Source organism: Eulemur rufifrons, chromosome 8, assembly GCF_041146395.1.
Source record: "Eulemur rufifrons isolate Redbay chromosome 8, OSU_ERuf_1, whole genome shotgun sequence".
NCBI classification, from domain to species: Eukaryota; Metazoa; Chordata; class Mammalia; order Primates; family Lemuridae; genus Eulemur; species Eulemur rufifrons.
In genome coordinates, this window is record NC_090990.1 from 67141468 (window position 1) to 67157242 (window position 15775).

General features: G+C 41.7%; 1 protein-coding gene across 1 annotated transcript in view; it reads right to left on the bottom strand.

The window, feature by feature from the left end:
• The window catches only part of DDAH1 (dimethylarginine dimethylaminohydrolase 1), a 131076-nt gene extending 116615 nt beyond the window's left edge, over nt 1-14461 (bottom strand). The window contains exon 1 of the mRNA XM_069480169.1: nt 14026-14461. Within this exon, the coding sequence (XP_069336270.1) occupies nt 14026-14328 (303 nt within the window). The 5' untranslated portion in view covers nt 14329-14461. The remainder of the gene's footprint in view (nt 1-14025) is intronic.
• Nucleotides 14462-15775: the final 1314 nt, after the last annotated feature.

Consider the following 15775-nt stretch of genomic DNA (forward strand, 5'->3'; position numbering starts at 1 on the left):
GAATTTATAGCTGACCTCTTCCAGCCCTCAGGGCACATGGAAAGGAGGAGAAAGCCACAGCTCAAGGAATGTCCTGGGAGTTGAGCACTGTGCTTCCTGAGTCAGTGTGGAGGCATGTGTCTCTAGATACTGGGTTGTGTGAGAGGTGTGCACGTTAGGGGTGATGAAGATTGAAGTACCTGTGCTGATTTGGTACCTTGAGTGATGGTGGGTCTGGGGAGTGGGCCAAGCTGAAGAAACAGTGGGCAGATCAGAGAGGAGCAGAGGAAAGTAGCAGCAGTAGAAATGAGACTGCAGTCAGCAAAGCAGAAAACAGACTGGGCTCTCATGTGGCCCTAAAAGCAGTGTGCTTTCTGAACAACCTGCCATCCTGGGCCTTAGTATCATAACATCATTATTTGGTTTACAAATGAGCATATCACTTCTAAGTGTGTGGAAATACTCTATAGCATTAACACAAGAGAATCCTTGATATTTGAAAACGCCTATTCACTGGGAAGAGCCTGAGACTTTCCACCTACACTGTTTGCTTTTCTTCTCTTCCTCTCCATCTCCGGCATTTTGCTGCATTTATGAGTGGTTTTACCCTCCTAGTAGGTAATAAAAAACCCAGTGCCCATTTGCTCAATGGAAGTCAAGTGCCTCTGACACATCCCAAAATTCTATTGTTGCTGCAAACAACAAAGAATGGCAACAAAAGCTAAAATGACAGTATTTACTTAAATTTTGTTTTGGTTTCCTAGATAAGTAGATTTTAAACCTCTTGAAAATGACCCACAGTAAGAAATACACTTTATTTTATTTTTTTTTTTTTTGAGACAGAGTCTCACTTTGTTGCCCAGGCTAGAGTGAGTGCCGTGGCGTCAGCCTAGCTCACAGCAACCTCAAACTCCTGAGCTCAAGTGATCCTCCTGTCTCAGCCTCCCAAGTAGCTGGGACTACAGGCATGCACCACCATGCCCGGCTAATTTTTTCTATATATATTTTTAGCTGTCCGTATAATTTCTTTCTATTTTTAGTAGAGATGAGGTCTCGCTCTTGCTCAGGCTGGTCTCGAACTCCTGAGCTCAAACGATCCGCCCACCTCGGCCTCCCAGAGTGCTAGGATTACAGGCGTGAGCCACTGCGCCCGGCCCAAGAAATACACTTTATATCGCGACCTACAACACACAGGGAAACGTGTATGTATATAAATGAAACAAAGGTTACATGAAATAATACCTGGCTGTATTAAGGGCAATGCATGCATTCTGATATTTTCTATTCTACTCCAGCTCCTTTACAAACAAACTGGAGTGAGGCACTAGGGTAACTTTATGACCCACCCATTAGTTGAAAGTTAAAATTTGAAAATCACTATCCAGACCTAGAGTATAAGACCAAATCTACAGACATAGAGGAACTCCTTTAAAAAATGAAGGTGAGGAAGGGTAGGGAAGCTCTGGGGACTGCAGGTACTCTTTCTCCTCCACTGACAGCTCCAGAAAAGCCCACCCCAAGGGTGAAATCAAGAAGACCAGCATTAGGCCAGGCGCGGTGGCTCACGCCTGTAATCCTAGCACTCACTCTGGGAGGCCGAGGCGTGTGGATTGCTCGAGGTCAGGAGTTTGAGACCAGCCTGAGCGATAAGTGAGACCCCGTCTCTACTAAAAATAGAAAGAAATTATCTGGCCAACTAAAATACATATTTAGAAAAAATTAGCCGGGCATGGTGGTGCATGCCTGTAGTCCCAGCTACTCGGGAGGCTGAGTCAGGAGGATCGCTTAAGCCCAGGAGTTTGAGGTTGCTGTGAGCTAGGCTGACGCCATGGCACTCACTCTAGCCCAGGCAACAGAGTGAGACTCTGTCTCAAAAAAAAAAAAAAAAAAAAAAAAAAAAAGACCGGCATGGAGGTGATCGCAGGCTGAAAGAGCCCAATGAAAAGGTACAAGTCATTAAAAAAAAAAATCTGGCTACAGGACCACTGAAATAATGTAACCCAAGAATCCCTCCAAGCATTTTTGATGACCCATACTACCACCAAGCATTATTCACAAGGAAGGCATTGTTAGAAAACTGATTTGATCTGAACCTGATTCAGAATGTGTATAAACTATGTGTGCATGTGTGGAGGGGTATTTTTAAAACAGGCCAAGGGACAGTAGCTGTTACATTCACGGAATTTCCAGTCATTAGGTTGACCTCAGGGCAGGAGAGTGTTTCAGGGAGCGTGTATTGAATCATAATTGAGCCCTCAGCTGCACTGAGGCCAGTGGGCTATATCTTGTATGTTTTTCTGCCTCTACTTTAAAGAAAATGTTCTAACTTAAATCCCTATTACGCCACCCTCCCACCAAGAAGCTTCTCTTTGGGGTCTGCACAGTTTAAAAGCAATATTAATCCTCAGTTTCCTTGCAAACCACTCAGAGGCTTCAGTTATCCGGCTCAGTGCTCACAAAGAAAAATGCAGACACAGACAAGACAAGTGCACTACCCATTTTTTCTCATGCAGTTACAGCTCCAAGTTGCAAAATTCCAAGCCCTTCTACAGACACACAACTTCACCAGTCACAGCCACTGTTTGCCTCTACCATTAATGTATCAAAATCTTCAGAGTACTATTTTTGGGGGACAAAAGAGCATGGGTGAAGGAGTACACTGCACTCTTAGTACTAGGCTGCTCAGCTGGGAAAAAGAGGTCACCACTGAAAACTGGATGCTCCATTTCCCTGCAATCACAGATGGACCCATTACTAACCATCCATACGCACTTTGTCAGAATGAACCTTAACATGCACATCAGTCCAAATGTCTTACGCTAAATGGGCACCGTCAGCAACAAATATTGCTGAAATGGGTTACTGGGGGGGGGGGGGAGAAAATTAAATTTCCTTTGGCCATTCTTAATAAGGGTAGGATTTCCATCTATCTAGTGTGGCAGAAATATGAAGGAGAATCAAACCAGTGATTTTCAAGGTTGCTTCTGGGCTGTTAGATAGTGATCTGAGAATGACATGAAAATTATGTTTTAACACATGTAGTGTCTGAACACATGCTGGGGGTCTCTGAACTAAAATAAGTGTTCTGAGTTTCTATCCCCATTCCAAGACTGTCCTCAGCCAACTCCTGACATTGGACCCTGAGGCCTCCTGGTGCCAGTGTAGGTCTCAGCCTCTACCTGAATGTCGCTACTTCCTACTATGTGCAACCCCTGGCAAGGGGTTCAGGGCAGGCTGCTGCCACTAAATCTAGTGTTAAAAAAATGCAAAAGGTACCAGTTCAGATGCTTTCCCATCTTAATCAACCTAACCTTCCCTTAACTGGTTTAGAATATGTCACCAAAAAAGGGCAGGTAGAATCAGCTTCTAGCAAATGGTGAAGCTGACAATCTTGCTCCTCATCACATTCCCCAATCACATCTACATAAAGAATTACAGACCCAGTACCAGTTTGCTGAATGGATAGGGGTCCAGACAGTCAGGAAACCACCACCGTAAGGAGTCAATGCAAAAGTGGAAATCAAATATGACTGTGTAGAAAACAATGAGATTTTGGCCATGGTCCCCAGGACCTAACTGGCCATTGGGCACGGACCTCCAGAATTTCTATAAAGAGGCTGAGTGGTGTAACTGGTTGAAAGGACATGCATTAGATTTTCATTTTTTTTTTTTTTTTTTACTATGACCTAGAGTAAGAAATTTATTTACCTAATCAGTACACACACAAATACAAATGCATACAGATGAAACAAGCTTCATGAAATAATAATTACCCTTATGACACTTACTATGTTGTCATACACTTTGATATTTTCTACTAATTCCATTACAGTAAAAATAAAACATCTGGTCATGACCCACTATATTGATTTCATGACCCACTAGAAGGTGGAGAGCAGCAATTGGGGGAAAAAATGGTACAAAAAGCCTTGTCTTGAAGCTGTGCTCTAGTCATAGTTAGACTGTTTATATACTTGGGGTAGCTTGAGGAGACTTAGAGATTAGGGAGGCCTAAAGTCTTAGGGATGTTTAGTTTGAGAATAACAGAGAAAAATGAAGAAATCAGTGACCTTTTTAACTAGGCTCCCTCTACCTCCTAACACTGTATTTTTCAGAGAAAGGGGAGCTAGAAAGACAGGGTCCCTAATGGAGGACTAGGATGGCATATTATACAAAAAGTCAGAAAAATACCAAAAGCAAAGAGCAAGAGCAAAAATGGTTTGAGTACTTGAAAATAAAGTACAAGATTTAAATTTCTCCATACAAAACTCTTGAGCTGGAAAATATGATTACATCACAAATGGCCTAAAATATGACCCAAAGCCAAACTGTAGTTATAATAATCTTTCTTCCTGAAATGATGGTTCCCTTATGACTCAAGAAAAAAATAATTAAGAAATAAAATGGCTGTGTTTTTCTTCTACTATTATTTTGAAACTGCACCAAGATTAATTCTCTAAGTTCAGTTTTTTGAATCATCTCAGGCTAAAAATGTATAGGTTTATCTCCACATTTAAAAAAATAATTACATCTATATCTGAGTAGGTTAACAATCTTAATGTATACACAGCTAAATATAGAAGGGCCATATTTAAATGGGTATCTTTTACTTCTTTGTCTTTCCTTAGAAAAATAACTTCATGCATTTTGTGTGAGACAATTTTGCCCAACTATAAGCTAATGTAAGTGTTTTGAGCACTTTTAAAGTAGGCTAGGCTAAGCTTTTGGGAGACAAAAGTTAAAACTTGGAAAATGAAACTAAAATTTTAGCATCAGGAAGAGAAATCAGTACACATATATGGAGGGTTTATAAGAAAGAAATACCATGGGCAAGTCAAGACTTAGTTATAATGAAAAACAAAACTTGCAGCACATACCTCGTAACCATTTGCTCTCCATTTCTTCAGGTCATTGATTCATTTACCACAGAAACATCAACTGGCAGACACTGAGGAAAGTGATGTGTGATGGTAGAAAGTACATGGGTCCAGGGATCTTATGTTATTTCAATGGCTTTTATTTAAAGTCTTCTATAGAAAAAATTACTTATCAAATGTGTTATAAATGGTTGAGTAAGCAGAGCTTTAGAAATAGATTTAGCAAATTCGACTGCATCTCATAATGGATTATCATTAGCAAGGCATCAGTTTAATATGATTGGTTAATTAAGCAGAACAAGTATAATGTCTTGGGTTGAATAAAATCCAGTATTTTTTATTCATCAAACTCCAATCACTTCTCATGAATATAATTTAACATCATCTCCCCATCCATTTCCTCTATCTCAATATCCCTTTCCCAGCCTACACTTCTACCCCAACACAACCTGAATTCTGAAAGGAAAGAACAGCATATTTAAGCTGGAAAGAATGTTCAAGCTTAACATTACTGCAAAAGTCAAAACAAGCATCTCCAGACTTCCAGGACAGTGTTGTATTTTCCACCATGCTGCCTCCTCTAGCACGTACAAAGTTCAATTCATGATTATAGATGCACACTCAGTTTAGGCTGCCCTTGATTTATAGTAATGTGAGATTCAATGCTGACTATTGTCAAGATGGAGAGATCTATGAATAAAAACACACTTCAACAGCAAATAGGAATTAGTTTTTTGTTACTTGTCATTGATACAGGTAGTGTATAGATAGTCCTTGACTTATGATGGTTCAACTTAAAGTTTTTAACTTTACGATGGTGCAAAAGTGATACACATCCAGTAAAAATGGTACTTCTGGTACTCAAAGAACCATTATGGTTTTCACTTTAAATACAGAATTCAATAAATTACATGAAATATTCAACACTGTGTTATAAAACAGGCGTTGTGTTAAACAATTTTGCCCAACTATAATATAAGCTAATGTAAGTGTTTTAAGCACTTTTAAGGTAGAGTAGGCTAAGCTTTGATGTTCAGTAGGTTATGTGTGTTAAATGCATTTTTTACTTACGATATTTTCAACTTATGATGGGTTTATCAGGACATAACCCCCTTGAAGGTTGAGGAGCATCTATATATAATCATATACTACATGATGCCAGGTTTGCCTGATGCATTCTAATGTGGCAAATTATGGGCCAACGGGGGAAAATGATTGTTCAGCAAAGAAAACACCAATAACTTATAGAACCAAAAAAGTGCCTTGCCAGAATCTAAATGGCAACTTCAAGAAATGAGTCTCACACTTGAAATGGACTTTAGTTCACTACAGAGTGGGCTACGTTGTTCCCACACTTGTGCTAATCAAGAATCCTGGAAGAGGTGCCAGACCCTTATGGAGTGTGTGGGTAAGAGAAAAGAGGGAAGTGCACTTAGAAATGGAGTATGCTAGGTGGCCAAATCTCTCCAGCCCCCAAAGAAGAAATACAATTATGGATGTGGTTCTCTTGGTGAACTTGGAATCAGGGATCTGAACCCTCAGGAGATCTGAGAGGATACAAGTAGACTTTTTTCAGTCCTGCACCTTTCCCAACATTAACGAAATGAATTTTCACTGGACTATCACCCCCATCCTATCTCATCATGCTCTCTGCATCTAAAACGCTGCCCCTCTCTGCCTTCCCCTGGTTAATCCTCACTCAACAATCACTCCTTTTGGCAAGCCTTGGTGTGGGTCACACATCCCTCCTTGAGCTTCCACAGCAGAAGATGGAGCCCTATCATAAAATCTGTCCCTCTGTTCTGCAAGTGTCTGTCACTAGGCTGCCTCTCTGGCTGGACTGTGAGGTCCTCCAGGTCAGTGGAGGTGTCTAATTCATCTACATCTCCCCACCACCAAACATTGGGTCTGCCTTGTATTAGACAATTGCTGAATGCACATTTATGAGTGATGCACAGACATATTATTCCTTTACTTTCAAAAAGCAAAGTCATTTTTAATGCAATCGTGACACTCATAATACATGCCACACAAAAATTACAAAACTTTTAATATTTCTTAAACAAAATAAGAACAAAAGGATCAAGCAAAAGGTTTTTAATGAAGACAAAGGTTTATTTACTTACATATATTCAAATCAAGCAAAATATTGAGGTACACATCTTCACTGGAATGACAACTCACCCCATAAGCTTATCCAGCTGCAAAAGCAGCATAAATGTTATATTCCCTTTAATTTGCTAACCTAAAATTAAGTCAGGTTCTTGTCCACATTGATTTGTTGGACAAAATCAAACCAACCCTGTAATACTTTGTACTTTTCTTTGGACTCTGCCATGCTGATTTCTCTTGTCATATTTGCTTAGATGATCTAGACATTTAGAAACAAGTCTAAAGTCTGGTGATTTATTCCTTTCTATGTGGTGCTACCACTCCTTCAGTACTCAGCTTCAGGAAGACAATGTACATTATTAAATTATTTGACAATGACAAAGTGAACTAGGAGGCATTCCACACACACATTTTTAATGGGATGTGTTGTTCGAGATTACTCCTGCTTGTCCATTCAGATGAAAAGTGCCTGTTTATGAAATGAGCTGGAGGAGTCTGGCAGATTTAATACCTAATATCAGCTCAGGGAAAGGGATGGAAGCTAACTCCAAAGGTCAGGTGAATATTTTGTTGAAACATCAGGGGATCCAGTTATGGTACATAAATATTTACAGACTACCTGGGGTAAATAATGTACAGTGTTCTATGTAATATATTAATGAAAACTTTCTTTCATTAAGGTTTGAGTCATTTTATTTTTAATCATGACACCCCCTTGATAAGGGGGATGAACACTACCACATATCCAGATCTCTAGCCAGAAAATGAGGCTTTCTGAAGTGGTTACAGATTTTAATAACAAAAAAACCATAAAAAATAACTAGCACATATTTTTTAAACATGCATCTCCAAATGTATATTGAGATTCATAACATGCTACAATAATTTACTTATGACACAAAGGCAGTGGGAGGTAAATGTGTTTGTTCAAAAGTCTTAAGTAGATTTTTCTGTGCTTGTGGTTTATATGAATGGATGGATACTTACCATTACTATAATAAAAACTAATTTTGAAAAAAAATGTGAGCTTAATAAGAATTGAAATACATGCAAAAGCAATTTTCCAGCATATCTGAATTACAAGGGATCCAGCCCTGCCTTCTTAGTCTTATAATAATTCGCTAATGTTAGTAAGAATCTCTGCAGAAAGCTCATTTTCAGCTAATAGTATCTAATAGAAGTCACTCCCTGCTCATCATTTTGTTCTTTATTACAAGGCTTTCAAGATCAACTATACAAGAACAGATTATATTGTTGGATGTATCCCAGTCTCCAGAACACATCAGTTTCCAAATGTTATTGCCAAGGCCATGTATAACAGAAGAGGTGAAAAAGAAACATCCTGAAAAGGAGCAGTTGTTCTACCTAGTTGGAGGTGACGATTTATCAAGAACTCTTAATCTGCTGCCATGTGAAGAGCCTTCACCACATTCATTTTCCATATTGGTGAGAGTAAGAGTAATTTCTAATAATGGTTTCAGGCAGTTTTCTCACTTGAAACTAAACAGAGATTTGAAGAAATGTGTGCATTTAAAAAAGCAATCATCCACTCTGCTGGTAAATAAGACACAATTATGCACAAACTGTGCCTAGGCAATTTAGGGAGGTTATGTAAATGATTGAATTATTATTTTTTAACTAACATGAAAAGAACCTACTTTCATTTATGAGAGAAAGGAAGTAAAATGATTCACTTAGTTAACATCCAAGTTAGATTGTATATTGTTAATGTGCAAAATGGGATTCAGGTAGTTATTCTATACTGATTTAATGTTCTGTTAGGATTAACCACAGCTGGCAATAAGCACGTCAAGCAAAAATGACCTTCACATTTTCATAAAAGCCTCATTTCTGCAACTTATTAACTGTGTTTGACTTTGGACCAGTTACTTAACCTCAGTTACCTGAGCCTCCACTTCTTTATATTTTAAAACAGCTAATGCTATTACCATCTTTTAAGATTTACACACACACTCAAAGACTTGGCATTTGTTAGCTATTGCTATTAGACATGATCTTGATGTTCACCTTGCCTCTGGGATCAACATAATTACTTTTTTTATTCTCTGGTTAGGAAAAAGCATAATTATGTTCATATTTGCTATTGGATACCCAAATTATGTAGGTCCTAATAGTCAAGTGCCCTAATAGAAGGGGAACATCTACCCAAATATACATTGCCCACTCATTAATTTATGTCCCCATTCCCCCACTTGATGCCTAATTCTACTTTGGGGATTTATGACCTTCTGCTAAGCATTGACTTCTCCCTAAAGAGGTCCCTAAATTGCTAATGCTCAGGGAAAGAATAATTAAAGCTATTATCACTTTGTGAGAATGCATTTGCATGGTTTTTCTCCTAGAATATTCCCACATACTAATACTTGGTACCTGGGAAAAAATAAAATTGCTTTTAAGAGCAAGGGACAAAGGGCACAGGATACATTTCACAATTTTGCTTTAGTAAGCTTTGTCAGTTAATCGTTTATTAGGTACTAAAAACCTTCTAGAAAGAAACTCAAGAAAATGGTATTATTAGAAGTTGCCTCTCAGGAGGGGAACTGAATAGCCAGGTGGAAGAGTAGGGGTGGAGGGCAAGACCTATTTTCACTGCAAATCCTCTTGTACCTGTTGAATATGGTTCTGTAGGCATGTATTATCTATACAAAAGCTTTAATTATTTTAAATAACTTTGTAAAAAAACAACATTTTTTAAAAAAACTCAATCCTCACACCCTGTCACTTACCCTACTTCAGCTTTTAGATAATTTGTTTATAGTACTTTGACATTTAGCAGTTGACTTTTTTCCCTAAAAAGTTGGATTCGTTTAAAATATGATAGGCTTCTCAAGGCTGATTTGTCTTCAAAGTATTAAATATATTAAAATTACTCATAGTTCTGAAGACACAGAGTTATTAGGCAACTAACATTACTTCCTGACTTTCTGTATATACAATTTCTTTCACTAAAACTTAAGCTTCCTGCACACAGGGCCTCTGTTTTATTAATCTTTCAAGGCCACATTGAAGCAAACACTGAGCTTTCACAGGAACACTTTCTTGAATTCCAAGGAAGAAAAGTCATTAAATATAGCATGATGCTTTGATTAGGAAGGAACTTCTCAAGATTTTTATAAAAACAAACAAATAAAAACAATAACAATAAGAGTCAAAGACAGGAATAGGGAAAGGAAGAGAGAAACAGTTATAAACCACCTACATTCATAATAAAAACTTTTGGGACGCTAATGATTGGGAATGCTTGCAAAATATCAACTATGTCATAAGGAGGGAGACCTAAGGTTGACCTGAAATCATGGAGACATTTACTCACTAAAATATTTGCTGCATGCCTACTGTGTGCAAGGCCCTGGGGATAAAATGTTGAACAATGAAGACATGATCTCTGTTCTGACAGTTTACATAACAATGGGGGATACAGAAAGGTAAACAGGCGATTATACAGTATGATAAATATTAAAAAAAAAACAACTATACAGAGTTTTAGGAGCTTATAAAGAAAAAACAATTCCATGCTTGGGAAGGTGATGTCTACTATCACAGTAGGGGGGACTAGAGCTCTGGAGTCCTCCAAACCTGAGTTCAAAACCTAGTTTTACTGGTTCTACTCCATAATTTTGGTCAATTTATTCTGTTTCATCAACTTTAAAATAAGTTTTGAGCTCAAAGAGTTGATGTGAACATTAATGAAATGCATGTCATAAATCTGGCACAGTGTGTGGTCAATGGCAAGCATCCAATAAATATTAGCTAATAATGTTGAAACCACCTTTACAAATTGATAAAGGGGAACAAGGCGAGAACTGTGGTAAGGTCCTAGCTAAAAATAAGGCACAGGCCTAGCTAAAAATAATGATAATAATTAGCCACTATATCCCTGTTTGCTTCTCCATAATTGCCACTCTGGAGGCACATAGCTAGCTGCTGGTCATAAAGATTCTTAGCTTTCTCCATAGATAACATCACCTTTTTGAAACCTAAGGGTAGTTTCTGAGATATCTTTCAGGTCCTGCATTCCAGTGGCCCATATGGAGAAACTGACTCAACTGGTCTTATGACCCCTACCCAAGAACTTGGTCAGCAAACAAGACAATTTCTACAACTCTATGGTTCTGCCCAAACACAGCCAATTAGCAGACTCAATTGCCTACAACAAACTGTCTTTAAAAACTCTGTCTCCCAAATTCTCGGAGAGATGGATTGGAGAAATTTCTCCCATCTCCCTGCTTAGTACTATGTGGAATAAATTCTTTTTCTGTTGTAAAACCTGCTGTCTCAGATATTGGCTTCCGCTTGGGCAGCAGGCAAACAAACCTGGTTGGGCGGCAACAATATTAATAACAGTAAGCTGAGAACTGAAGCATGAGTAGGAACAGTCAAATAAAAAGGAGGAGGAGGAGGAGGATGAGTGTCCCAGACAAAGGAAAAACGTATATCCAGAAAAGCAGTAGTAAGGTCAGCTTGAGTGAAAGAACCTGGCTTGAGCCAAGTGTTGGGGGTGCTTGGGGTGGGGTCAGAGATGAAGCTGAAGCTGGAAAGGCAAGCAGAGCCCAGCTCAATGAGTTTATCTAAGCACAAAGGGAGCTCCTCAAGAATTTTAGTCAAAGGAGAGACAGGATCAGATTTGAGTTTTTAAGAGATCAGCTTGGCTACAGTGTGGAAATAGAATGGACAATTAGGAGATTGGAGGCAAGATCAGTGATGACAATTTTAAAATAATTCCTTGGCTGCTGTGGATTTTCAGTTAGGAAGGCAGGTATCACATGAAAAAAATGTATACCAATTCAAAGCGGGCCTTGAAGTAACTGCCAGCTTGTCTGTATTAGCATTTCATTCATTCATTCATTCACTCACTCAACAAGCATTAGCACCTACCAATGCAGCAAGCTGGTGCTGTGAGAGATGTCAAAGAGCATTGCCCTGCCTGGCCCTGCTCTACAGAAGCCTCCCATTCAACACAGACTGCCCGATTCCTTTACCTGCCTAGAAGGTCTATTATCCTGGTGACCCAGATCAGGTAAAAAAAAAAAAAAAAAAAATGGCAAAGGTGTTTTTGGAAGAGACGGCACACCAGCAGGAGGCCCAAGCTGGGAGGCAGAATCACAGAACAGACTAAGATATAATCTAAGGCTTGAAGATGACGCCCCTTCACCCCAGGAAAGGGAAATGTGACTACATCAGTGTATAGCTGACTTCTTATTAAAGGGGTAAATCTTCCATGACCCATTGCTAAGTGAAGAGTCAACATTCATTAAATGTCCTGTCCTATGGATTTGAGGGAGATTAATAAATTTATTACAATAACTTTTTGATATAGCTATTATTATGCCCATCTTATAGATGAGAAAACTTAGGCAAAAGATACTTCCCCAAAAGTTGCAGAATTAGGAAGTGGTGGAGCTGAGATCGGCCTAATGTTCTTATCCACTATACTATGAGACTTCTGGCAGTGGGCCACGAGGCTGTTACCAGAAAGAAGCCAATTTAAAATGTATACCTCAAAATCTAGGCAGAGGAGAAAGATCACTGCTCACTTAGGCATCAGGAAGGCCAAAATTTGGAAGGTTTTATTATAGGAATAAAATGAAATGGACAAAAAAAATGGCAACAGTCACTTGAGAGGAAGTCTGACTACCTCCATCAAATGAGTACCATTTGAAAGGGTATTTAAAACCTATTTTACTCTTTTAAGTACAAACCACAGCTCTGCCAAATGGCCTAGAACACATTCAAAAGCATTCAAATGGGGTTACAATTCTTATCAGTTTGAAAGAGTGGGGATCTCACAGACTCAAAAATGGAGAGGTGTGGCAAAGGAGATCAAAGGTCTGAGAGAATGAGACCTGTTACTCTTTGAGTTTTCTGCTAATGGAGAGTGAAAAAAGCTGATTATTTCACTGAGAAACACATGGAATATACTTATTCTCTCTGATCATGTAGGATTCCATTAGCCAAGTAGTGGAGCGTGTGTAGAATACGCATATTTTAATCATAAGCTCTATGAGGCATTTCCTATGTGAAGAGAATAAACACAAAATAAAAAAATTCCTAAACCTCCAGATATAAAAGAAACCACTAGCTTCTTGCAATGCCACTGGATGCCAATAGCAACGGAGAGTCTCGAGCCTGGGCTCTTCACTAGCAATGAGAAGAATCCCAGGCCAGATGGCATTTTAATGTCCAATATTGCTCTATTTGTCTCTCCCCACTAACCTACATTGTGTTTAAAGCAATTACAGCCATTTTCACACGCTGCAATATTTTACAGTAGTCACCATCCCTTGAGAACACGAAAAGCTCTCTTAATTGCTATGAGTTAAAAAATATAGAGAAAAATTATGGAATTTGTGGAACCAGAATTTCCAATGAAACACGCTCGCTGGTACACACACCCAACACCCCACGGAGAGTAAAGCTTTTCAAATCCAGTCCATTCATGTACACACTTAGCACAGCTCACCAGCAAAACACTTTTCTTCCATTCATTCACTTACTAGTCCCATTCTTTGGGACTCACTCGCCACCAGTGAAAAGTAACTCGGGACGCCCCACGTCTGTGGGCACCGACATCCGGTTCATTTATCTGTCCTGCCTGCTCCAATCGCCAGGAAGCACCTAGGGGCTTCCGTGTCATGACTGGCGCTGGCCCCTGGAGGGACACCCAGCCTCCACCTGCCCTCCTGGAGCGGCACCCCACCCTGCCCCCACTCCCTGGGAAACTCAGAGTTGCATTGTCTTTGCCGCTGTTTAATTTTTACAAATAAAAATGCTGTGAGATGGATTCCCCAGCCCACCCACCTGCCCGAGTCCGCACACTCAATCGGCTCGTCTGGAAGGCTCCCGACAGCCGGAAGGTGTGAACAATGAACTTCTCTCTCTCTGACACAAACACACACACACTCGCCCGCAATAGGAAGTTGTGAACTAGCCCAGGGGCCAATTCCGCGATTTCGCGGGCAAGGCGGCTACGGGCAGCGGGGGAGGGCCGGGCGCGCGACCCCGGCCGCGCCCCTCGCGTCGCCGGGCGGGCAGTTACCTCCTTCCTCCGGCTGGACGCCCCGGGTCGGGTGATGAGGGCCGTCTCCTCACACACCACGGCCACGTCCTCCACGAACACGCAGTCCGGGAGGCTCTCCTCGGCCGGCAGCTCCACTACCTGCAGCCCCAGCTTGCTGCCCAGCACGCCCACGTAGAGCTGGTGCTGCCGCTCCGCCCGGGCGAAATCCACCTCCTCGCCCTTGCTGCTCCTCAGCGCTTGCTGGGCGAGGGACTCTGGCAGCGCCCGCACCACGGCGTGGGTGGCCCGGCCGAAGGCGGCAGCCTGGCCGAGCCCGGCCATGGCTCCCCGAGGTTTAGGGTGGAGGAGCGGCGGCGGGGGCGGCGGCGGCGGGCGGAGGGTTCCTCCCGTGGGGCAGAGCGCGCCGAGCCTGCGAGCGCCCGGCGGCTCCACTTGGCAGCGGTGAATGTGGTGCAGGAGCAGCCCGGCTCGCGCCCGGAGCCCTGCCCGCGCCACTGAGCATGCCCAGAGCTCCGGGCGCCGGCCCGCGCGCGGCCCGCGCGCCCACTCCGGCGCTCGCGGGTTTTGCTGCAGCCCAGGCGAGTTGTAGCTGCCCTCCCCGCGCTAGGAGTGGGGCTGGGGGAGGCGGCCGAGGAAGCTGTGAGGGCGAGAGGTGTGCGCAGGTGGGGGAACCTCGGCAAAAAGTCATCCCTACGGGGACATGACGGTACCTGTATTCTGCCGCAGGTGCACACCTCACATCGCCCCCAACGCGGACTTGGAGAGCGGGCATTGGTCTGGACAGAGCAACTAGAGAGCCTCTTGGTCTTGTCTTGAACTTTTTTTTTTTTTTTTTTTTGAGACAGAGTCTCACTCTGTTGCCCGGGCTAGAGTGCCGTGGCGTCAGCCCAGCTCACGGCAACCTCAAACTCCTGGGCTCAAGCAATCCTTCTGCCTCAGCCTCCTGAGTAGCTGGGACTACAGGCGCACACCACCATGCCCGGCTAATTTTTTCTAGTTTTAGTAGAGACGGGATTTCGCTCTTGCTCAAGCTGGTCTTGAACTCCTGAGCTCAAGGAGTCCTCCGGACTCGGCCTCCCGGAATGCTAGGATTACAGGTGTGAGCCACCGCTCCCAGACTGTCTTGAACATTTTAAACCTCGCTTACTTACAAAGTCTCATCTACTTTTGAAGAGCTATAATGGTTAAAAAATTCTCCTTCATTTGAACTTAAATCCCACTGGTCCCAGTTCTGTTTTCTGGCTTTACCTAAAATGCTCGTTGTTCCCCCTACCCCCTACAAAACAGCATTCACGTAACTGAAAACAGTTCTAATATCTATGCTGCCTGACACCACCTCCTACCCTCGATCCCGATCCCCTCCAGTCCTGGAGCCTGAACCACCAAAAAGTAACTAGTGTTTGATTTCTAAGTCCCTTCAACATTCTGGTCAGCTTCCTTTTGATACACACCAATTTGCCTGTATCCTTTTTAAATCATGGTATCCGGAGAAGAAACAATTCTTCCTGTGTGATCTGACTAGCACAGACTACAGCAGCACCCTTGTTCCAGATGCTAGGCTTCTATTAACACTTGCCTAAGCCTGTATTCACTTTTTTAGTGGTCTAGTGCCAAGACCTAGGCTACAGCCTTCTTGCCAAAACTCTGATGCCAGATTTTAGGAAATGTGGATTTCTAGGAGTATCTCTATCTGAGCATCCTAAAATGGTTGTCTCAACTGAGCCCAGAGAAGATGTGATCTGCCTTCTCTCCCCTCCTTCAAGGGTGA